The 25,273-nt window shown below is 43.6% G+C and overlaps 1 protein-coding gene and 1 long non-coding RNA gene across 3 annotated transcripts; both read left to right on the top strand.

Moving 5' to 3' along the window:
- The first annotated feature begins 3,465 nt into the window (after positions 1-3,465).
- On the top strand, positions 3,466-15,370 carry Pthlh (parathyroid hormone-like peptide). Its single transcript, NM_008970.4, has 4 exons — positions 3,466-3,894; positions 4,084-4,209; positions 10,120-10,536; positions 14,902-15,370. Exons 2-4 carry the CDS (start codon positions 4,109-4,111, stop codon positions 14,909-14,911), a joined length of 528 nt encoding a protein of 175 aa, NP_032996.2. The 5' UTR covers positions 3,466-3,894; positions 4,084-4,108; the 3' UTR covers positions 14,912-15,370.
- Positions 15,371-23,677: 8,307 nt separating this feature from the next.
- Gm15767 (predicted gene 15767) lies at positions 23,678-25,264 on the top strand. Of its 2 annotated transcripts, NR_157236.1 has the most exons (3): positions 23,678-23,840; positions 24,436-24,478; positions 24,615-25,264. It is a non-coding gene; the product is annotated as a predicted gene 15767 (long non-coding RNA). The 2 variants fall into 2 exon arrangements; NR_157237.1 differs by lacking the exon at positions 24,436-24,478.
- The last annotated feature ends 9 nt before the right edge of the window (positions 25,265-25,273 follow it).

Below are 25,273 nucleotides of genomic sequence, written 5' to 3'. Positions count from 1 at the left end.
GTCTTTCTGCCTGAGAAAGCAGATACCTAGTGCAGGGGCTGCCCCAAGGAGGGACTGCAAGGTGACTGGTTTTACCAGGGGACTGGGAGGACAATGGGATAAAGAAGTAAATGCTCCAAGGTCCCAGTCTCACCCGGGGATGCCACCTTCTAGGCAGCTCATATGGAACTGGACCACAGCTAGAACTTTCTGCAGCAGGGCAAGAGATGTGATGACGGTGTGACTGTCCTTTGAACAGGGGGTGTCTTTGAATCCTATTTGTGGTCACATGCAAGTCCAGAGCTGTCTGCTCAAGGGAGCCAAGAACTTGACTCAGCAAAAGGCTTCTAGTGAGCAGCAGCCCAAATGATGTTCTCTGTTCCCCTCCCTTTGTCCTTCCCTCCCACCCTGTCTCCTTCCCTCCCTCCCTTCCTCCTTCTCCTCAGATATTTCCTGCTAGCCATGGGAATGAGGGTACACAAGTGTGGGACCTAGAGAACCCATTTTCCTAAGACCTTTGTATCTCAAATCATCTTGGGCTCTGAAAAGCATCTCCTAGCTGGGTTTTCAGGTCATGTTTGGAGAAAGCAGAGCATTTCCAAGGTTTAAATGGATGTGGAAAAGTGTGGGGTCCACTTTTCTGGTCACAGGAGGATCTCAGCAGCCTGGCACACTCTTCAGCCCCTCCCTGGAGTGGCGTTCCAGGTATTAGCAGAGTTTTAGCCTCACTTAACCACAAGCTGATCATGAGCAGGCGACTTCCTCCTCTATGGATGTTCAAGCCTTATTCCCTTTCTTTTTGGCAGCCTTGAGCCCTAGCCTTCTCCTCCTGCCTCAGTGGGCGAGTCATCGGAGCTGTGATCCCACAGAATCAAGCGTGGATGCTACTCGAAGGGGTAACTTTTGTCAACAGCCAAGTGACCAGAGGAGAGAAAGGATGTGTACATTTGTTTGGTTTTGTGGAATTTTGGAGACCTGACTTGGAGCTACTGGCAGACAGATGTGAGAATTGGTGGCTAGTCCAAAGCATTACTCAAACGCATAAATCAAATGTTTATTTCTTTGCTTATTGTTTGGCTCAAAAGGAAGACAGAGGAAGTACAGAATACAAAACTTTGAGTTTTCCACTAGCTTCTCTCCATAGAGGAAACACGCGGGTAATACCTATAAACTGGTGACCACCGTGAACTTATGGGTGCGAGGCCCCTCCTTGAAAGCTGGATTTTGAAAACCATCATTTACAGAGTAGGGAACCTAGACACTGCTCGTGAGCTCAGCATTCCCATGAGTGTGGACTGGCAGAGGCAGACCTTCAGAACCTCTTGCTTGTCAAGGTGCGCTTGTGTGACAGGGAGCCTAAGCAAACCTGTCACCTGATCAATCACGTGACCTGTTCATAAGCCTGGGGGTTGGGTCCCCACTTTGTTTCCTTGCTGCCTTGTGACCTTAGCAAGATCGTAATCTAGATTATGATGTCATAAAACACCCTTTGCAGCCAAGGCAAAGAATCGGAGGCTGACACTAAAGATAATTTCTACATCAAGAAAGGAACTCGGTCTGCCTGGAGCAGGACCTGCTTCCTCACAACGGAAAAGACCACTTACACAAAGCTTTTCATTCATTAAAGACTTGATTTTACAAAACAAATATTTCTGAATGAGACTGACAGGATGTCCCTTCCTTGGTCAGAATGTGGAGGAGCTTGTGACTCAAGGAAAAAGTGAAGTAACACAGCATGAGAAAGTGTTTAATTCTGAGGAGATAAAGCTACTTATTCCTCATTGTCCATAGTTTCTCTATAGTTTCTCTTTGTGTTTCCAGGAGAGGAAATTCTTTTAAAATGGATGATGTTTTTCCATTAGCCTCAGAAAAGATGGTGGGTGATGGGGTAGAGAAAGGAAAAGGGGGAAAGGAGGGTCAATTTTGTCTAATTAGGAAAAAAACAACATCAATCAAAGTAGTGTATAGATTCCAGCCTTAAACGCACAGTGTGTCTAGTTTTTGTTTCAGCCTTTTATTGGGGGAGTATTTTTAAGTCAAAGTAATTTGAGACTTGGCAAAGTACCTTTGGATTTTTTTTTCTTGGTGGTGAAGCAAATATCATGTTTAACGTTAAGCAAGTCTCAGGAAACGCAGCAGAATGGTTGCTTTGTGAGTCCCTTCTTTTCCTCTCATGGGGCTCCCCACTCCAGATCAATTAGGGCTCCAGCATCTTTGGGGAAGGGTTATCACAGAGTGTCACAGGTTCAAACTTTCTCTTTTCGTGCCATGTAAACATGTCTAACAGTTACAAATTCTTAACCACTTAAAGGACGTTATGGAAATTCCCGGGTTTCTTTTTAAGGTGGGAAGAAGCCAACTTTTTTTTTTTTTTTACAAGTATGAAGTTTAAAGGAATCAAGGGAAAGAGACAAGGGCTTCTGATGAGAGGGAACCCCGCCCAAGACAGCTGAAAGCTTTAACTGCTGGCGAGCAGCAAGGCTTAGGGGAGGGGAGGGGTGAGAAGTCCTAGGAGTACCCACCCCAGAAGTCTGTAGAGCATCACAGCCCAGGTCTGACAAAGGTCTTTGAGTGACACTAGCCTCCTAGAGAGTCAGATGAAATTTTCCAGCAGTATTGTCTAGAAGGCAAACTTCTTTGAGTGGTTCCCATGTTCATTTCAGCGTGATCTAGGACCTGGGGGGAAACTAGTATTCACACACACACACACACACACACACACACACACACACACACACACACCTCTAGACCCACAATCAGTAACTCACAACTTTCTCCCCCACCCCCCACCCCCACTCCCTGCCCAGCAGCACTGAGAAGCTGAAGCAAATGGGCACTCAGTGAATCTTTATCAGGACATAGAGTAGGTTATCAGAAGAAGGTGAGAAAGAAGGACTCTGCGCATTCCAGGTCGTCTGTGATCACAAAGTGGGTCTTCTTCCTTGCTCACACACCCGTTCTAGGACCTGCTCCAGACGTGATGTCCCCAACCCTTCCCAAACAGTAAGACCCAAAATCGCCTTTGCTCTTCTGGGTGCTAGGTTTAGTCCCCTCCCCAGGAGAAGGCCACACCAGGCAGGAATGCAGTGCAATGCGAGCTTGCAAGCGAGCTTGGGACTCTTGGGATTCTCAGGCCACCCGGGGTTCCTCCTTGCTGTTTGTAGGGACCTGGACTCCTGGACCTGCCACTCAGGCGACAGCAGGCCGGTTCAGGAGGAGGAGAGCGTCAGATCGGCCCACGCGGGCCAGGACTGGGGTGGGGCTCCGTGGCTCCGGGCTCCCCTGTGCTCCCCGCCCCCGCCGGCCCGCTCACCCCTGCCTGCTCCGCCGGCGCGCGTTCCTCGGGCGCCACCTCTTTGCGACTCGCTCACTTCTCAGCAGGTTGGCCCCGGAGCGTGTGAACCTTCCAGGGCTGGGCTCACAGCTACTCTCCAACCTGCGCCGCCCCAGCTGGGCCGCTCCGCCCCGCTGCCGGAACCCGCCCTCGCGGCCACCTGGCCCTCGCATCCACGACACGCGCGCCTGCAACTTGTTCAAGGGCGTTGTGGAATCAACTTTCCGGAAGCAACCAGCCCACCGAAGGAGGTAGACCGACAGCTATGTATATATACGCGCTCTGCCGCAAGTGGCTGTGCACCCAGAGGCCCGGTGCGCAGGACAGCTGACTCCTGAGGAACACCCGCGTTTGAAGAGGGGTTTGACCTGCCCCACGACCCAGAGTGCTGCCGCCAAGACTAATTAGACATTGCTATGGGAGCCACAGCAACGCGCCACGCATCCCCGACGCCTATGTAAAACGCCCGGTTTTCGCTCTTCTTTCAGAGGAAGCTCTCTGATTGCTTTTTCCCCTCTCGGGTCCCTTTTTGCCTGTGCGGTTTGAGAGAGGCGCAGTTAGAGGCGCTGATTCCTACACAAGTAAGTGCTCAGGGGCTCGGAGACACTTTTTTGCTTTCTTTTTCTTGTTTTCTTTTTTCCTCCTAACTTGTGAGATGCCCTCGACTTTGGAGTGGCTGTTGGGAAGCCACGGGGTTCCAAAAGAGGGAGCGGGGCAGTGCGAGGAAGAGATGGAGAGCCGGGACTGACCCTCGGGTTCCACTCTTGCAGGTCCCCAGAGCCAGCGAGCGGCACGATGCTGCGGAGGCTGGTTCAGCAGTGGAGTGTCCTGGTATTCCTGCTCAGCTACTCCGTGCCCTCCCGCGGGCGTTCGGTGGAGGGGCTTGGCCGCAGGCTGTAAGTACCGGTCTTCCTCCTGGGGTGAGGGGTGGGGAAGACCAGCGCCAGCTGAGGCGGGCGATGCTGAGGAAGCCTAGGGGTCCCTGATGGTCCCAACCTGAGTTGGACACAGTCACGGGGTACCTGCTAGCAAGGGGCTGAGCCCAGGAAAGCCATCTAGAGAGCTGGTGAGACCCCAAAATGGACAGGCACGAAACAAGTTTGATGTGCCTTTCCATAAGAGGGAGTCTTTTTCAGAACCTGGGCCGGCAAGATATCTGTCTGCAGGGAACCACCAAAGTTACTTTATCCACCGAGAGGTTCTGAAACTCAGCAGGAAACTGGGGGATTCAGGAACTGTCTGTGTGCCTCTGTGTGTGTCTGTGTGTGTCTGTGTGTGTCTGTGTGTGTGTCTGTGTGTGTGTCTGTGTGTCTGTGTCTGTGTGTGTGTGTGCGCGCACACAAGCGAGTGGATATGTCTAAATGTGGGTGGCAGTCTGTGTGTGAAAAGCAAAAACGTTGTGTCTAGTTTTATTATGAATGACATAATTTTAAGCATATAAAACAGGACTGTGTTACATAACAAAGCATATTATATAATTTAGTAGTAACAACTTTTTAATGGCAAACGTCCAACTTTAGTATCGATACCATTCAGGAAGGCGGGTGTGCTTGTCTCCAAAATGGACTTTAGGCGTGGAAACTTTCTTTTTCCTGGAATTATTGCTAACGGTTCTTTAATCCGGAGTCGAAATATTTGCATTGTGGTCTGAAAGCTTGTAGTTCGGCATTCTCAGCTGGTGGTTGAGTTTTTGATTTCTTAAAGAGTGATTTTGACTTTGAGATAAGAATACATCTAAGAACACCAGCAAAATATCGCCGCAGTGTTTGGGAAGTAGTAGGCATGCTTGAATCTGTCTGTCTCATCGATGTCGATGTAATACCGTCTAGGGCTGCTCTCTTAGCACAGACTCTGTTCAAGATGGGAAAACCATAAAGTTTAAGAAATGAGTCGTTTGGCTCTGGAGAAGGCATTAGGAGGACTTGCTCACCTCACAAGAGAAGCAGCAATATCTACCTAATATTTACAGTCAGGTTCCTGGTGCTTCTTGTAAACTCCCGAGGGTATACAAAAAGGCGACTGTTCAGCGCCTGCTTCTGGTCTATTCTTATTAGTTCGGCAGAAAATCTTTAAATGAAATTACTTTAGACATGTCTGGATCTTGGCACGAAAATGAAACTCTATTATGAATCTCCTAAGGCAAGTTGTGTAGAGCATTGTACTGGAGATAAGGCAGCATTGTCCCAAGAGTGAGTGCACTGCTGGCTTACTTCTCGAAATTGTCTTGAGACTTTTCCCTCATTTTTGAGACTTGTGTGAAATTCAATTACCTAACATCCAAATATAAATACAGATGAGCTGAAATTTTTTTTTAAAAAAAGCACACTTACATACTGTATTTATTTGGATAAGAATTTCTGTCTTGGAACAGAGCCAACTTTTTCTTTAAAGTTGCTTAATACCTATTTTCTCTTTTGAGAGAGAGTAAATGAGCCATGCTTGAGTCTACAATGACGGAATAAAAATAGCACTAAGCTGTCCTTACAGCTGTTTTTAACTCTTTCTTTGTTGCATATTATAGAACTACTCCTCAGAAACCATTCGGCAGCTAGGGACTCTGCTCTCGTTCTGTTTGTAGGTGAAATATAATAGTGTAGTTAAACGCTCACACTTGGCCATGGTTAATAAAACTGTGAGATACTCACTACCACACCTAATGCTTAATAGCACATCACATCACAATGGAGGTTTTTTTTTTTTTTGAGGGAGTTAAAATCATCATAGCCAAATGGAGGGTTTTTAAAAACTCTTTATTTTTGCACACATGCTGGACAAAACATTTATGGACTACTTCCCAAGATCAGGCTAGCTCCATGAAAGAAATTCTAACTTACCGTCAAATTGTAATATCCAATTTTAGGAACACTGCTTAAGATATATTGATTTTGTTTTTTTAAGCTAAAGATTGGTACCTCTTTAGAGACAGGAGACTATTGTCGGTGTGCTTCCTACACCATTGGAAGGTAAATAGTAATGACTAGCTCATGATCAAATTGCCTACTAGAAAGTTGGTGTGGATGGCTGCTGTGTAGACAAATACAGTGGTTAGAGGTTCTCCATGTTTGCCATAGCAAGGGAACCCCGAGTGATGGAGAAGCCTGAGGCATCGTTGGCTGTCTTGCTTAGGCCAGATTGGGTCTATTCCACATAATGAAGGAATAGCTTTCTACTGAGTCACGGGCACTGGAAGGCAGCTCTGTGAGTCATGCTAACTCTAACACCCTAACCCTGTCTCCTCTGTGGACCACAGAGCTTTTCTCAAACTCCTAGTGCATCCCCCAAGCCTCACATCAGCAGACACACACACTTGGGCAAAGAACTTTCCATGGCTGCTGTTCCCTTTTCCTTGACAGCCCCTAAGATACTTCATTTCCCTCCCTGGAAACTCCCTTGAGGGTGTTTTTCTTTCTAGCGGAACAGCTATGTTTTGACTGAAGTCCAGGTTATTGCTGTTAAACTTTTGACCATTTTTTCTTTTTGCTTTTTTACAATAATCAAAGAAGATGATTAAGCATTAATGCACTTATTTTTCCATGCTGGCACTTTGGTTTGTAATAAGACCCATGTGAACCACTGTGCTATGAAATGTGTTTACAGATAATGACTGTTGCCATATTTGCAGCTAAAATGTTTCAGTGTTGTTTATGTTGAAAAATCCCTTAATTTTTTATTTCTCACAACCAAAATCTATCTATCCTGCTTGTTCATGCCAAGTATCTCTGTCATCTCTTATATATAATACTTTGGGTAATTTCATGGAGCTTATTTCCCATTGATGATAAAGATATCACTGTGTTCTTCCACTCCTTCAATGCAATTTCCCAAACAGATATATGTTCTCCACAGTCAAGTCAGTTGTCCTAAAGATAGTAATTTGTCTTAAGAGTGCATAACATAGGAACCATGTACTCCAGTGGAGAGGTACCAAACACCGTGCTACTTGCATTTTATAAAACACGAGGATAAACTGTGGATGCGTTTTCTGTGAGAACCATCCTGAGAAAGTACAGCTTCTCAGGTGTGAAGGCGCCATGACTCACAGTGACAGGCTGGCCAACATGACAGACACCCATGCCAATGACAGAGGCAGGGGCAGTGGTGACTTAATTCAAATAGACCGACCAGCAAAGATTTGGCTCCAAGTTCAGATAGAATTGAGAATTAACTTGAAGACAAGAAGTACATCAGCCAGGAATTGGGAAAGAAATAAAAGTCCCTAGGGTGATTAATTATCAGCAGAAGTTTGTTTCTAATGGGATATTTTGGTAAAATATACTAAGCTGTGGTACTTTGAAAGCTACCACCATTAGAGTAATTGTGTCCTTTAAAATGTTATTAGAGGGTATAAATACATTGTACCCAAACCTCAAATTTGTAGACTATTAAAAGTTTCCAGATTACTAACTGTTACCAGAGTAAGAGAATCTTTTTTTTTTCAAGTGAAGACAAGTATTTATTTCAGTTTTTTTATTTTGTTTTTTTTATTAGGTATTTATTTCATTTACATTCCCAATGCTATCCCAAAAGTCCCCCACCCACTTCCCCACCCACTTCCCCACCCACCCACTCCCACTTCTTGGCCCTGGCGTTCCCCTGTACTGAGGCAGATAAAGTTTGCAAGACCAATGGGCCTCTCTTTCCAGTGATGGCCGACTAGGCCATCTTTTGATACATATGCAGCTAGAGACACGAGCTCCGGGGTACTGGTTAGTTCATATTGTTGTTCCACCTATAGGGTTGCAGATCCCTTTAGCTCCTTGGTTACTTTCTCTAGCTCCTCCATTGGGGGCCCTGTGATCCATCCAATAGCTGACTGTGAGCATCCACTTCCGTGTTTGCTAGGCCCCGGCATAGTCTCACAAGAGACAGCTCTATCTGGGTCCTTTCAGCAAAATCTTGCTAGTGTGTGCAATGGTGTCAGCGTTTGGAGGCTGATTATGGGATGGATCCCTGGATATGGCAGTCTCTAGATGGTCCATCCTTTTGTCTCAGCTTCAAACTATGTCTCTGTAACTCCTTCCATGGGTGTTTTGTTCCCAATTCTAAGAAGGGGCAAAGTGTCCACACTTTGTCTATTCACATGTGGCACCTTCAGAAAGGAAGAGTGCCTCCTTCATGCCTCATTTAAACCAGGCTCCTGTTAAATTCCTTTTGATGACGTCATGTCTTTTTTGTAAACCAGCTATATGACTTAAAGTCAGTCCCCAAACAACTACAAGGAAGCTTGCATTCTGACCCCCCCACACACACACACACAATAAACCAAGCTCTGAGAATCCTGCCTCCTTATTCTGCTGCTGAAAACGACTTGGGTGGAGTCGGTTGGTCCATCCTCATGGGTTTACTGTGTTCTGCTGTCCTTGTCCCCTTGCTGTGACACTCACTTCTGCCGTACTTGGGCTTGAGAATATGTTGAGGACTTTCGAGAATAAAAGCCCTGATTTGTGGACTTTCCTCATATGGACTAGGAAAAGTCATTTCATCTCCATTCCTCATTTTCCCCATCTTTAAAATGGGCCTGGTGATGCTGTTCATTAGTCTCTTGTTTCTCTGAGGAGTTGGCAAAGTTCTATTAAAAAGGCCAAAAGGCCCCCAGACACTCTTTTGAGAACAAAGTAAGAACACTCAGAAAGTGGTCCTGTGAAATACACTCTTCTGAAGAAAAACCATTTTAGAGGGCGAGGTCCACTGTTGGAAACTGGGATTTGGTCTAAACTTAATTTAAAGGGTTAGATGATGGTGCACACCTATTGATGCCAGCACTTGGGAGTCTAAGAAAGGGGGAGAAAGAATGAAAGAGAGATGGGGGAGGAAGGAGAAAATAAAGTATAGGTTGAAGCAAACCCAATTACTGGTGTAATGGGTAGTGACTGGTATAAAACACAGATGCCCTCAAACTCAAGGCAAGCTACATACCTAAGCTTTCTAAGCTCTGAAATTACAGGTGCTGACCATCTTCCTACATCACTCTCAGGTTTTTAATAAGAAAACATTAAGAGGAATAGAGGGGTCTCATTGAGGCAAAACTCAGAAATAGACCATCTGCTGCTACTACTATAAACAGAAACTAATCTATTTGGCCCCCTCCCCCTCCGCCTTGCCTTCACATATAGGTTCCTGATGAGTATTCATAATTGTTACATTCTTGCATCTTGGTCTGATGTTTCCCTAAACTGTCTTCCCTTCAGTCCTGCCTCAGTCTTCTTGCCTTACTCTCACACTCTCTATTTCATCAGTTTGTGTTATGGTCTCACAGAGTGTGTGTGTGTGTGTGTGTGTGTGTGTGTGTGTGTGTGTGTGTGTGTGTGTGTGTGTGAGTTTGGAGGGTGCTCACTTAGAGCAACTTCATTTGCATTTCCTGGGATTCCAGGGAGCTGGTCACTGGAGTTTTTCTTCTCCAACAGAACTCGGGAGACTGTGACAGAATGTTCATGGTTAGGGTCATCTCTTAGTTAGACTTTCTGCAACAAAACCTTAGGGCAACTTATTTTATTTTATTCTTTATTATATATTTCCAGTGCTTCAGACTGAACTGGGCAAAGGTTTGGTGACTGAGCATTATTTGTGAGCATAATTGAATCACGTTGCCAGCAAACATGGGAGCTGAATTTGATGACCCCTTTGCTTTATACAAATGAACCCCCAAGAATATTCCTGTTCCCACCATGGCGATATTTGGGCACCGGTTCCTAGGCCTCCCATTCCTATCTCCCCTCCCTACTCTAAAAGCCAGCTACTTGCCAGCTTATTCCTTCAAGGAAGCCACGGGAAGGACCTCTGCTGACAATTGTCTTCTCCCCTAACAGCAAACGCGCTGTGTCTGAACATCAGCTACTGCATGACAAGGGCAAGTCCATCCAAGACTTGCGCCGCCGTTTCTTCCTCCACCATCTGATCGCGGAGATCCACACAGCCGAAATCAGAGCTACCTCGGAGGTGTCCCCCAACTCCAAACCTGCTCCCAACACCAAAAACCACCCCGTGCGGTTTGGGTCAGACGATGAGGGCAGATACCTAACTCAGGAAACCAACAAGGTGGAGACGTACAAAGAACAGCCACTCAAGACACCCGGGAAGAAGAAGAAAGGCAAGCCTGGGAAACGCAGAGAACAGGAGAAAAAGAAGCGAAGGACTCGGTCTGCCTGGCCAAGCACAGCTGCGAGTGGCCTGCTTGAGGACCCCCTGCCCCACACCTCCAGGCCCTCGCTGGAGCCCAGCTTAAGGTACTGTTCACTGTGTTCAGCAGGGCTCCCCTGCCTGCCTCTATCTTGGTTTCAGAGACCCCGATTTTCTGTATCTTGATCTGTGATTTAAAACCAGTATAGGCCACACCAGTCCTAGTCCTTATTACCCTGCTAGACAATTTAATTTCCCTACATCTCTCTCCCCACCAACCTACCTACCTACCTACCTACCTTCCTTTCTTTCTCCCTCCCTCCCTCCCTCCCTCCCTCCTTTCCTTCCTTCCTTCCTTCCTTCCCTCCCCCTTCCTTCTTCACTTCCTCCCCATCCTCTCTCCTCTCTTCCTCCCTCCTCCCTTGACTCCCTCCTCCCTCCCTCCTCCTCCCCTTCCTATCTTACTCCCACACACACAGGGTCTTCCTCACAGCCAAGACTGACTGTGAGCTCAAAGCAATCCTCCTGGCTTAGCCTCTCAGATGCTGGGATTATAAGCATTTCTTACTAACAATGTCAGTAATTCTAATCTTTACCTGAGCTTCTGAGCCTGATGAGCCTCACCATGGTTTGCTGGGAAATTATACTTGTTCCTCAGGTCCACATCTTGGGAAACTTTCCATATTGTTTTTTTATTTCTTGCTTTTCATTCCTTGTTTTCAAAGAGGAACTGAGAAGGCCTTGGTGGTCCCCGTCACCATGGCCAGGCAGTATCTCACATAGGAACTTCTGAGCCATTCCCACATTATTCAATTAAGTGGATTTCATTATGTTTCCATCTTATTTTAATGTAAAGAAATTAAGTTAGTTTTTGAAATGCATACTTTGTATTTATTTGATTTTTAATTACATTTAATCAACTGAGCTGGTTTCTACCAACTCAAAAAAAAAAAAACACGGAACTGTTTCTGATATTTTTCAGTCTTAGTTTGGATTTCAGTTTTTCTCATATACTTTTGTACAACAAGCTGACACGATTTTCCCCTACTAGCACAGTAAAAAATAAGGAAATGCCACATCTCGCAGCTGGCTTACCCCTCTCTCACTCGAGCAGGGGCTCAGAGCACTCACAGGTAACAGAGTTCAGTAACTCAGGTTCAGCGTCTAACACTAATATTAACATCCACTGCCTTGAGCACATGAAGAGTCAGACTCGCTTTTGTCTTCTGTGATGAAGAACCAAGCTCATGGAGTTAAGAGAAAATTACATGAGATTACGTGATTTCAAGCCCTTGTTGTGGCATCTAGAAACTTGGTTCTGTTCACTTCATATAAATGTATGTGTTTGCTATGTATTTTATATGGCAAGTGGCCAAGTTTCTATGAGGCAAAGGGGGACAGATATTAATTTCATTTTACCACACAGAAAACCAAAACACCTCACAACTGGAGAGCCGGAGTTTGTTCACGGAACTGGGCTGTGCACCCCCACCCCAGCTAGGTTCATTCCCTTTCCCTAGCGCTCAGGCAAGGGCTGTGTTGGCACAGACTTCTCCATGTACACTCACTGATAGGATCTGCTGCTTTGCTTTGTGTTTTTACTTCTCGGTATGGAACTTCTATGAAAGACACACAAGAACACGTAGTATACAATTCGTGGTCTCATTATTTAAAGTTGCCAGTGGCTGTTTCAGCTCTGTGACTTGGTACAGACAGGATTATGGAGTCCAAAGCAATACTTTGTTTTCTCTCTCTCTCTCTCTCTCTCTCTCTCTCTCTCTCTCTCTCTCTCTCTCTCTCTCTCTCTCTCTCTCCCTCTCTCTCTTCCTCCCTCTCCAAATTCATTAAGAAACAGTAAATAAAACAGAAGTTACATTGAATATATTAAAGATTCATTACTCAATGTGCAACGGCATTTGAGAACTCCCAAGCTCAACGGTGCTCTATTCTGCAACTAGTTAACCAGATCTGACTCACTGGCACACCCAGGGTACTTTAAAATGTAAATACAATGTATATCTCTATAGCTAGTGCAAAAGCTCCTGCTAAGTCCTGCTTTTATCAATTATCTTACAGTATACATATGTCTATATTAGAACTATAAAAACAGAAGCCTAAGTAATTTTCATGAGTGCTTCTTTCCTTTAAAGTTTGTACTTGTCTTTAGGTGTCTGAAAAATATTAACAATCAATGTTCATCAATTCTTATGTCTGGTGCTAAGCCTCCATTAAAGTGCATCTATGTGCCTAAGCAAAGACAGGCACAGGCTGAAAGCAGTCACAAAGGGAGTGTGCTACTCGGACTGTGCACAGACATGCAGACTGAAAAGCCCAAGTGAAATCTTTAGATTAAAGATCTTAAAGGTTTGTAAGTGACCAGCCTTTTAAGAAAATCATTTCTCTAAGTCAGGGCTATATGATAATTTCAGAGGTCTGGCAAAGTGGCAGGTGTGAGCTTTAGTATACATTATTATATAGTTTCTTAAGGGAAACTACCAGGGAAATTTACCTGTTTCCTCTCCTATAAAATGTTCAAATGAAATATATATAACTTTTAGCCTTATGATTGCATTAAAATGTTTTGATGTTTGATACAAGATGCCCAGGTGCAGTTAGGGATTCATTTCTGAAAATCATGTTTTAGCTTGGAAAATACTGAGTTAGAAAAATATGAAAACTTTTCAGTGGCCAAAAAACCCTAAAACTTTAAGCATTATCACACACACACACATACACATACCACACACACACACCACATTTACACACCATACACACACATACATTCACACCACACACACACACACACACACACACACACACACACACACACCACTCACATGCCACACACATACACACACATACATACACATACCACACGGACCACACCCCATACATATACATACCATACACACACATACATTTACACCACACACACACACACACACACACACACACACACACACACACCACATACACACATCTCCCTTCATGCTGGCCACTTGATTCATTTTACTTGGCTTTTCCAGTATGTACCTTTAATAAAGACAAATTCAGAAAGAGCCAAGTAAAGCCTAGTTAGGGTGAAAATTTATTCCTTTCTTTTTGAGAAAAATAATTGTTCAAAATGCTATTAATTTCCACTTTTGTTATTTTAAACTCAATCTAATAAGTGCCACTTAGAAAGACATATTTTAGTAGATGCAATATACAAATTAGTGAATTATTATTATTATTTTGCTTTACTGCTAGCATCTATACGTCCATCTCAAATACCCATCTTAAACTCTCCTTTTCTCTGCTGTTAGGAGCTTTTTAAGTATTCCAACCCAATCAAAGCTACTGAAAGAGTCAGCTTCTTGAGGACCCCCCGACACACACACATATTAGCAACTTTTCTTTAAGTTGCATGTGACACACCAAAGTGGTGGAGACTTTTTGACTCCCACACCCACACATGTCTGCAACATAAGGTCCCGCCCACACATCTGCCCATTAATTCAATGACACAGTCAATTCCTACCCCCTAAGCATTTCCTTATAAATGAGTGTGTTTTCACTGAAATAGACTTTACAAAGAGAAGAGACAAGGAGCAGGAAACTCTCAGAGCCCCGGCCCCCTGCACACACTGTCACTACAGTATCCACCCCAGCACTACCTCTGAGTAACCACACAAGCAGAGCAATGGTAACTCAGTTTATTCCTGTGCATCTTGTCATTTAAAATAGACTTTTGCTGAGACAGGAGGATTGCAAGTTTGAGACTGGCCTGGGCTATGCCATGAGAATCTTTCTTTTATGAAAACGTTTTTTGCTTCTTTTGAAAAATCCATTCAAACCCAACTAGGAGCGACAAATGATTCTTGCTTGTATCTCTGAAGTTAAAGTCCAGTATCAGCCTCATAATGAGTGTGTAAAGACAGCTCAAAAAGAAAAAAAATGGCAGGTCTTGTCACACGAACACAGCACGTTCTGTTTAACAGCCCCTCCTCCAATGTGTGACCAGCGTCCCAGACCCACCAGCATCACAGTCCACGGCTAAGTGAGCACCCACGCAGAATAAACAAACTGTGGCCCACTCAAGTCAGATATGCTGAGAAATAAACTTCTAAGGGAGAAACACTGGTGACTGAGGCCCCAGCTTGAGTCATGCTCCAGGTCTTCCACCATGTCACTTTCCTGACATGCCGCTGGCAGGCAACGTGGTTCTCCTTTTTCTGGCTGACCACGGTTGGCTATCCAGGACCTCCCCTCTGTCTGTGCCACATTGACCTCTCAGTTGGATCAAGGACTCCAGCCATAGCTGAGGTTCCTGAGATGGGAGGTTTCCCGAGTGGTACTTTCCATAGGTTACCGCTTGAGGTCCCGCCATCTCTTCCCACTGGGATCCTGCCTGCCTCTTTCACATCTTTATTGAGTGTTGTCCGGTCTGCAAGAGAGATTAATCTCTTTCTTCCCCTTCCTTGTCTTCACAGGACGCATTGAAATTTTCATCGAAGATCTTCCAAGGACACGTTACAGGATTTTGTAATAGTAAACATATGGAAAGTATTAGACATATTTATTGCCTGTACATACTGTAAATGCATTGGGATCAAACTGTCTCCCCAGGAAACTGCACATGGGTCATGTGAATATTTTTCCCTTTTGCCAAGGCTAATCCAATTATTCCTGTCACTGTTACCATAATTTATTTTGTCAACTGATGTATTTATTTGTAAATGTATCTTGGTGCTGCTGACTCTGTTTTTTTGTAACATAATGCACTTTAGGTATACATATCGAGTATGTGGATGAATTTAACACATAAAAGGATCTCTATTTTGTGGTTCATTTTAATGAGTTCTGAAATATAATTATCTAGACTGATTTCCTTCTGTGCATGTAAAAATGGCAGTATTTTAAATTTGTAAAGAATGTCTAATAAAATATAATCTAATTATACCATGACTCACAATGTGAATTTTATTCTTTAAAGTTTCTAATCAGAGAAACACAACACAATTTTTTTTAATTCTACTTGAATATAATCCTAAACTTAATATGTTTATATGGGCATCTATTCCAATGTGTCCACATTAGCTTTTAGTTAAAAACCACTTAAAATGTATTCTGTCCAATATTTCAGTTCAAGTCAATAAAATGGCTGAACAGCCTGAACTTCAAGTTGAAATAATGGCAACAAAGGGCAAAAATAAATAAGTAGAGAAGTCAGAAGAAAAGGTCAAAGAGGGTTATCCAGAGTTAAAACCCAGAGGGAGAGGTGGACCCAAGACTTTGACTCTGAATAAATTTTGCCAATATAAAGTTTAGTTTGCAAGGGCTTGCTCTCATTCATAACAATAATGAAAGATCTGCCTGGGAAATCTCCTGGTTATGGTTTCCTCCTAGAGAAAGAAGAGAGAAAGGTTTGGGAGCTACAGGACAAGTCAGAAGGCTGTCGGAGGAGGATCACTGAGCTATGTCTCCATTGCAGGAGCTCTGATATCAACACTCAGCGCCACAGGAACCCCATCTCCATTGTGAACTTCACTCTCTCCCTTTTTCAACCTTCTGGTGAAATTGTGTTCTGTTTTGTTTTGTTTTGTTATTTTCCAAGATAGGGTTAGTCTGTGTAGTGGGATGTCCTGGGACTCACTGTGTAGAACAGGCTGGCCTTAAACTCAAGAGATCCATCTGCCTCTGCCTCCCAAGTACTGGGGTTAAAGGCGTACCCCACCACCACCTCTTCCTGATTTGAAACTGTGTTCTTTAAATGTGTTCAGAATAAGACCCAAACCCTATGAATCAAACACACCCATGCTCAGGAATGTTCTGTCGGTACTCAGCATCCTACTTTGTGTCTACCAGATGTTTGAGAGCACTTAGAAAATAAAATGCAGTAACTTCCTCTAGGGTTCTTCCACACCAATGTCTACATGAAAGTATGAAATGATACAAGACACATGTGTATTTTAAAGAAGAAAAAGGAAGAAACATGAGGAGAGTATAGGGTCGGACTGACTTTATCTGTGTTGTCTCTTGGGTCTCATAGCCTTCAAAGACTCTTCTTAGCATTTGTAAGAATTTTAAACCTATACTGACAGGTAAATATGAGATATTGTACTTACTTCTTATGGATTTGTCAGAGATGGTTTTCATATCTATGGAATATTCAGAGGCTAAGGTACAATACTCTATCCCTGTATATTGCAAGTACTTTGGAACACCTCAAAAAAAAAAAAAAAGCTACAGCTTATTTTGTAAAACTTCATCTGAAAGTCTAAACCTTGGAAAGACTGTATCCAATCTTTATAAGTTGTTTCCATGAAAGATGTGTTTGTAAGCCAGGTATGGTGGCGCTTGCCTCTAATCACAGCACTTGGAAGTTAAAGACCAGTATATCTCCATGAGTTTGAGGCCAGCATGTTCTTATATATAGTGAGTTCTAGGACATAGAGAGACCCTGACTTATGACTCAAAAATGGAAGGAAGGAAGGAAGGAAGGAAGGAAGGAAGGAAGGAAGGGAGGGAGGGAGGGAGGGAGGGAGGGAGGGAGGGAGGGAGGGAGGGAGGGAGGGAGGGAGAGAGAGAGAGAGAGAGAGAGAGAGAGAGAGAGAGAGAGAGAGAGAGAGAGAGAGAAACACACTTGGCAAATACTCGGATAATGAGTCATGCTTGGCCTTTTAAGTGCAAGCCATCTTTGAGTTTATCTTTCTAAGTGCTTTCAATGCTAGGAGCAGGAAAAATGAACTGTGCAGCCTTCTGTCACCAATTCTTACCAAAGCATTCTTGATACCATCGTTACCTTCAGACACACCCTAGCTTCCCTGGCAGTGGTGCAAAAAGGACTGTAGAATGAAATATGAATGTGAAGGAAACAGGATTACCTTCAGAAAAACACAAATACATCAAGACTAAAAAAAAAAATCAACATACAGAAATGTACCAAGTTACATTCTACATCACTACAGCTTTAGATAATGTTCACCAAGCAATAGCAATTTAAGTAAGGTGAATTGGCCTGAATACTCAGAAACTAAGCAAAAGAAGTTAAATCTGCCAGTGGACCACTTAATCTTGATTTGTACAGAGCTCTTGTGGTCATTAAACACCTAATATATTTATAAATGTAGAGTTAGCTCCAAAGGACATATGCATAATGACACGTATATGTAAAACTATATATTTCTCCTACGCTGTCTTAGCCATCATTGTGAAACATGACTTTGTAACAGAGCTCAGATATTCTGAGCTACATTATAAGCAAAACCTCAGGTTAACAGTATCACATTTTTAAAAGTTAAAAGTCAACACTGGCATCTTCCTTTCTCCATATAAATGCTAGTTTGCCTTGCTGGATGTGTAAAGCTGAAAATGTAAAGAAATTGAGCATTTTCTTAGAAGGCAAAAGTGCATACAGTGATGGTTAGAGTGTGCTGGCCACACAAAGCAACTTAGACTCCTACTTCACACAAGGACAAAAAGAGCCAATGGTTTCAAATCCAAGTTTCTCTGTGTAATGTATGTACACTATGTAATGGGTCCAAGAGGAAGACAAGAATCAAGTGTGACTTTAATTTCTATCTTGTATCTGTCCATTAAATAAACACTAAACTGTCCATCACTGGTGTCCAATCTGCCTTAACATGCCTGCACTTATTCTAGATAGAATTCTTATTCATTCCAAACTGTTAAAATCTCATCATCTACAGTTGAGTTTTAGAGCAACTTCCTTATAGTTTAGTTGCTACTTTCCCCTCTACCCACAAAGTTCATGGTAATTCAGAACGCGCTATGGATGAAAGCCAAGCCAGCAGGGCCTTCATCTTCTCTAAATGCTGGAGATCATTTTAGGAACTTGAACTAGGAAGTGTTCCTAAAACACTTCCTGAAACTAAGGATGAAGTTTATCCCAAGTGCCAATCCTTCCTGCTTCCCTTCCTTTCCTGACACAGAAGGTTTTACACACAAGACTACCACAAAACATTCTACTATAGAGTTGCCAGGTTCCACATTACTCATGAAGTCTCATGTGAGCTCTTCAAAGGCAGAATGAAAACTCTAAGTACCAGGGGCTAAAGTGATATTCCAGTGGATTCTGCCTCCATGTGACAGGGCTTACTCCTTGGAAGAAATACTAGCCCTTGCTGCCTCCCTAACCACCTTGTAGATTTCTATGTCCAATGCCCAACACCCAACACCACACAGCAGCCTTAACACAGAAACTGTCTGTCCAATAGGTGTCTGATAAATTCTCTTTGAGATTTCAAAATACTAAGATTAAACAAGGCCTCTGAAGACAAAAGGTAGTTCTGAGCTTGGGATGTTTCTGACTCCCACCTTGAGCCCTTATCCCGTTCCAGTAACAGGAAGCTTGGGAAGTAACATCAAGCTCTTCACTGTGCACCAGAGTGCCCTCTGTTTCTCAGCCTCTGGTCTCACAGGGACTTTTCCAGCTCCATAGGCACAAGAAGTAAGGGTTTGTGTTGAGGGTACAGCAACCTCCCACAGGAAGGGAGGAGAATTTAAAATATCAGGTTCTCTTCCCATGAATACACAGCATAGAAGTTACCCACAGGGCCCAGTGTGCAGACGAGCCACGCTGCTCTTTTGACAGAAGATTAATGTACACAGCTCCTAACCAGACCCACCAGCATCAGGATGCGAACATTCACTTCTCTGTGTAAGTCCCTAACACGCGTGTGATGTGGATGTGTTATGTTTTTAAATTGCATTTTAACTAAACTTCAAAACATCTTCCTAAGAGCTGAAGGACATTTATAAATTGGAATAAACATGAGGTATGTCACCCTTGAAAAATGGATTGTTAGCTAGAGGCTACTACAGAGACTCCTACTCCCTGCCGAGTACACACAGCCTTGGGGGTCTGAAAAGAAAAATAGTCCACCCATCTTCCATTTGAGTAAGATAATTGACGGTCATGGTTCACCAAGCTGTCATTGAAAAACTGCTGGGAAGGGACTCTGTTGAAGTCCATGTTGTACAAAATAAATGCAAGACAATAACAAGCCAAGTCCCACACACTTAGCAGCTCCAAGTTCCCATCTGTCTTCCTTTCACTCAACCCAAGGGCTGGTGAAACCCGGCATCAACACCAACTGCAAGAGCTATAGACTGGCCAGCCCAACACGTGAAAGAAGAGAGCTGGCTGCCTTACCCATAACTCATCTTCTTCTAGAATTAAAGTTATACTTTGTAGCATTTTACAACATTTCAAAAACTACTGTGTCAAAAAGAACAAAGTATCATAGTTGTGGAGTGAATATTCATTTTTTTCTGGGAACCTGCTTTGTATATAATCTAGCTTGATTTGTAATCCTCACCATATGTGCAACATCCACACAAATGGGATTCTTAGTTTGTTTTGAAGGCTGTGCGACTTTGCCTTAGACGAGAGCTTGCCCAGTCAGAGAAGATTAAAAAGTGTACACAGCAAGCTCTACCCAATGCTAGAGTATTAGCAAATGCTTACCAGTGTCACAGGAGAGCTGAGTTCTGCTCGCTTGTCAGTGCGTTCAAGGAAATCGTGGGTTCTGAGAATTTTACTTCTAGTCACTTCCCTGCTTCCTGCACCCCAAGGGCTCTGTCCTACCAGCTGCTTCTGCCTGAGGGCAAGAAGAACCTTCTTCCAAGGTTTGTTCTCTGTCTCTCTCTGTCTCTATCTCTGTCTCTCTTTCTCTCTCCCTCTCTCTCTCTCTCTCTCAGTGTATCTATACATGTGTATACGTGTGTGTGCATGTATATGTATGTCTGTGTGTACATGTGTGTATGTGTTCATATATGTGTGTGTCTGTACATGTGTGTGAGTGTGTACATGTGTGTATCTTTATAGCTGTCTCTTTTTCGTTCTCTCTGATTTCCTCTGTCTCTATTTGCTCTGTCTCTAAAATGTCTCTTTGTTTGTCTCTGTCTCTCATGTCTGTCTCACACTCTTTATTTCTTCCTGTTTTTCTACCTATATCTCAGTCTCTCTGTGTGTTTCTGTGTCTTTCTCTCATTTTCTTTCTTTTTATGACTTTCTCTGTCTCTGTGTCTTTCCCTACAAAACACACACACACACACAGAGAGAGAGAGAGAGAGAGAGAGAGAGAGAGAGAGAGAGAGAGAGAGAGCGCCAGGAAGCCCAGGTGTCTACAGAACCCAGGAGTGAGCAGCTATTGCCCTAGGGAGGTGGCAAGGGCGGGCGGGAGCGCTGGCTGGCAGGCAAGCGGTATGTAAGCATACACAGAGAACCACTTTTTGTAAGAAGGTTAAAACATATTTAAAATGGGACCACCTTGGAGAGGAGACCGTTCCCCTCCTGTTACCTCTCAACCTGCTCCAAAACTTCAGTATTCAGTTTTTCCAAGGCCAGCTCTCCCTGCCCCCTCTTCCCCTGGCAGGCTGGTTTTCTATTGAACACTCAGCTTTTTGCAGGGCCCTTTCACTCCTCCGTGGACACCCAGAAATGCTGCTGACCATCACCCTTTCTAATGTGTGTGCCCATTGCCACCCAGGGACAAACAATGAGCATGCATCAACCACTCTTTGTGCCAGGTTTCCACATTTGGGTTGGTTTTGGGTGACTTAATGACTTCTACAAGACACAGAAAGAGGGTCAAGGGTGTTGGTCACTATGGTATTGTCTGTCCACTTCTGGAGAAAACACTTTTACCCATGGTGTCCCCAGGCATCAGCTAATTAATGTGAGAGGCTTCCATCCAGATCTACTTGATTTAGGGAAAAGGCCACCTTCTGTCACCAGGGTGCAGGGGGTGGAGAGTGAACATTTTTCCTTTAGGAAATCAGCCAGGGACCAGATAACAGACTACTGGACTCTGTTTTGAAAGTGCCCTGTGATCAGAGAGTTGATTGAATCATTCCAGATTTTCCTGGGAAAACCTAAAAGTCCCCCAGCTCCAAAATTGTGGCACACTCCCAGTGTACTGATAAGGACTCTTGAACTGTTCAAAGCTGACTCTCTTCCCACTTTACACTAAGTGGCTGCCTAAAGGAATGGCCCAAATAGATGTCATTGCCTCCCAAAGAAAAACAGAGACTTGGGAAAATGGAGGATTATACTTTTATTGACTAAAGGGGAGAGATATGTGTGCCCCTAATGGTAGGAAACACAGCACACATCAGACAAGCTTATCTTTGTCAGTTCTTTTTGCTTCATCTCAAGAGTCACAACAGTCTACCTGCTGAGTCAGGAAGCCTGTGAACCTAAAACCAGCAAGGCTCCTGCTGCTCTTATGGCTTTGCAGTACTGCCATATCGCATCCTCTTACAGTGTCACAGACAACAGCCCATGGGGTAGAAAGCAAATGTCAATGTGAATTAAATGAAATGTAGGTGTCCTGCCTTCCATTATTTGATTCCTGGAGTGAGATCTACATACCACTTAGTGTTTCTACTACACTGAATAAATAAATATCTATCTATACTTGTTGTCTACATTTCCAGCTATTACTTTCTCCTGGGTTAAGGGTTGGTTGAGAGATGCTCGAAGTAGCTTGCTGTCCCATGAACAGTCATTGTCCTGCTCATTGGAACCTAGACTCAGCCGCATTCTAACCAGGCTGGGATTAATGTGTGACAAATCTCTTCACTTTTTGTTGCTTTTACCATAGGAACAATGTAACATGCTGTCATTATGTAATAAGAAGAAGTTGTAATTATAACCCCCACATTTATGTTTAGTGTAACTGTAGCCAACCACCACAGAAACACATCTATGTAGAACCAAAGTTAGCCTAAGAAATCTGTAATAAAAATCCAAATATCCAACATCTTAACATCATACATACTGTGGACAGGCAACACATTTTTTTAAATAATTTAATCATTTATTTAGAGTCTGTGTGTGTGTGTGCATTTTGTGTGTTTGTGTATGTATTGGAAGGCCATAGTGCATGTGTGGAAATCAGAGGAAAACTTGTGGGAATAGGCAGTTCTTTCCTTCTACAATGTGGGTTCAGGGGATCAAACTCAAGCTATTGGTCATGGTGGCAAGCACTTTTACCCTCTCACCCATTGTTCTAGCCCTTCACAATTTATTTCTTAGCAGTAAGACAATGGTTTTGTGGGCAGAGAGATGACTCGGGGGTAAATTCTAGAAGACCCATATTTGGTGTTCAGCACCGACATTGGGCATCTGCCTATAAGTCCAGTTACAGGGGAACTAATGGCCTCTGTTGGTATTGTATGCATGAAGTACACATAGATACACTCAAGTATACACATACACAAGATAGATAGATGATAGCTAGATACATACATACATACATACATACATACATACACACATACACACACACACATACATACATCTCTTTTAAAAGCTTGTGACCTTTCTCTGTGGCTGAGAGTAAAGTGCTCTGAGTTGTGTATGAGCAAAACAAAGGTAAGGCTGTCCCTTGCTGTTGCAGAAGAGATACACATAGCAGGTGTCTGGTGTGACAGGCATCTTGCACATTTAACAAGCATTTCTCATGTGGTAGGCTCACAGGGTTCAAGAAAGGTCCAGAGGCACAGATATGACTTCAAGGACCAGTAGATTCAGAATGGCACCCAAATTTACATGTGCTGTGTGCTGTCTGCTGGTGCCTCCTAGAGTTAGGAAGGAATTATTTCTCCTCCAAAAGCTGGGTCTCTTGTTTAGTGAATGTGTGGTGTGTGTCTGCTGGTGTACCTGGGCTCTGCAGGCAAACTGCCAAAATTTTCAGAGTGGGTAATACAGGTTATCCCACAACTCTGCAACTTGTAGGTGATTCTTGCCACCTTATTTTCTGTCTGGCAAAATCCAATAGACACACACACAGGCAAAAAACATGCCTCCCATTTAAATACTCATGTTTAAATACTCATTTCGATATCTCTATTCAGATTCTTATTTGTGAACACATTTGTGATCAGATAGTTGAGTAAGATAAATCTTTAACACGGGTCCATTTATATGTCAGGATAGAATATGATTTACTTTTTAATTAATACTTTCCCCTTGAAGGATCTACCTGATTCTCATTCCATGCACTTCTCAAAGTCAGATAGATAAAAAACCTTTCATTCCTTAAAATTTTCTAGAGTAAGAAATGGCCTGACCTTAGTATTAGTCACACAAGGAAATGTTTTATGCCCAGCCACAGTGATTGGCTCAGGGATGATCACATGATCAAAGGCACCCAATCTCAATGCCTCTGTCAGCGTTTTGATGAGAAACGCTGTGGGGGAGGGGGTATTTCAGAGATTCATCTCTAACTGAAGTGCTGAGAAGAGACTGTTGAGTTCCTAGCCTCGTAAGATCGCTCTGTCATCCCCTTTCAAGGCTGAAGGACTATCACGGAAAAGAGGGTGGAAAGAACATAAGAGCTAGAGGAAGAAGCTGTATTCTGAGTATGCTGTGTCCACATCATCGAGTGGGGAGTGACTGGTAAGACCCCATTCTTCTGAGATTTATAAGCAGTTGGTGATTGCTGTGGAGGGAGAGGGATTTTCTTAAGTAGTGTGACACCTGGTAAAGCTCTTGTGCTTCTGTAAACAATTCTAATTAAACTCACTAGGTCACCATCTAACAAAAAGATGGGAAAGGAAAGGGGGAGCTCATTGATAAGAGAAAGGGGACTAATATGAGTTAAGAGGGAAAAATAGAGGGCAATGTGGGGGTGAATATGGTCAAAATATATCGTGTGTGTGTGTGTGTGTGTGTGTGTAAGAAAACACATTATTATATAAAATTAATAAGTAATAATAAAAACAACAATGCTGTCAGGAGTGGTTGCACGCGTCTCTAATCTCAACTCAGCTCTCTGGAGTCAGAAGCAGGTGGATCTCTGTGGGTTTGAGGCCAACCAAATTTACATAGTGAGTTCCAGGCCAGCCAGTGCTGCACTGACAGAGACCCTATCTCGGAAAACAACAATCTCTTCTCTGGCGTTTCTGATCCTCGTGGGATAGATTTTTGTTTCCTTTGCTAACTTGTGCTCTATAAGAAGAATGTCAGCATTTTCCCATCTCCCTTTCTGCAGGAATGAAGCTCTCCATGACAGGGAAGGAAGCCATACTATAAAGGTATGGCCTCTCAAGGGTCCCTATGTTACCAAGTTTATCAGAATCAACACTCTTCCTTCAGATTTCTTACAACCTGCTCTTCAAGCACTATGTACCTGATCCCTAACCCAATGTGTCTTGTGTGTCCCTCTTACAGGCTCCCACAGCACAGAAGGAAAGAATGGAAAGTTCTGGGGCCATCAGGATCTCCCTTCTCTTCCAGATCAGTTACCAGTTACCCTCAGGCAACATACTTGTGCTAAAGGAAAGCCATGAAGAAAAGCAGCCTTCCTTAGAGAAGAATCAGTGTTCTCTGATGTGATTGGGAACTGCTCCTTAATGGACGTGCCTACCCCACTGCATATGCTGTGACTCACCTCTCCCTGAGGATTGTTCCCTACTGGGCATGTTCCCATCCAGCCCTCCAGGCTGGCTTTGCATTGGTTTTCCCCACAGGTGTTCTCTTGCACTGTTAACTGCTGGCTGTTCCCCTATATCCATATCATGAGAGATTACACATTTTACAGGGACTATATCTTTCACTCTACCAGTAGTACAACATGCAGTAAGGATTTGTTGTGGAGTGTGAATGCATTATCTTCCTAAGCAAGATCTTATGTGCACTCCCTCTTCCTAAGCAAGGATCTTATGTGCACTCCCTCTTTTGCTGTGACTTCATCACAAGAGTGGCTGGCATTGCACGTACCTCATTCCCACACGTGTGTTCACAATTACTATTATTCCCCTTGGGTCTCCCCCAGAAAGTCTCTGACAGACACTGTGTTGATTACAGGTTCTTATAACTAATTCTGTAAT

This window comes from Mus musculus, chromosome 6 (assembly GCF_000001635.26).
Source record: "Mus musculus strain C57BL/6J chromosome 6, GRCm38.p6 C57BL/6J".
NCBI classification, from domain to species: Eukaryota; Metazoa; Chordata; class Mammalia; order Rodentia; family Muridae; genus Mus; species Mus musculus.
This window is presented reverse-complemented; position numbering and strand designations above follow the sequence as displayed.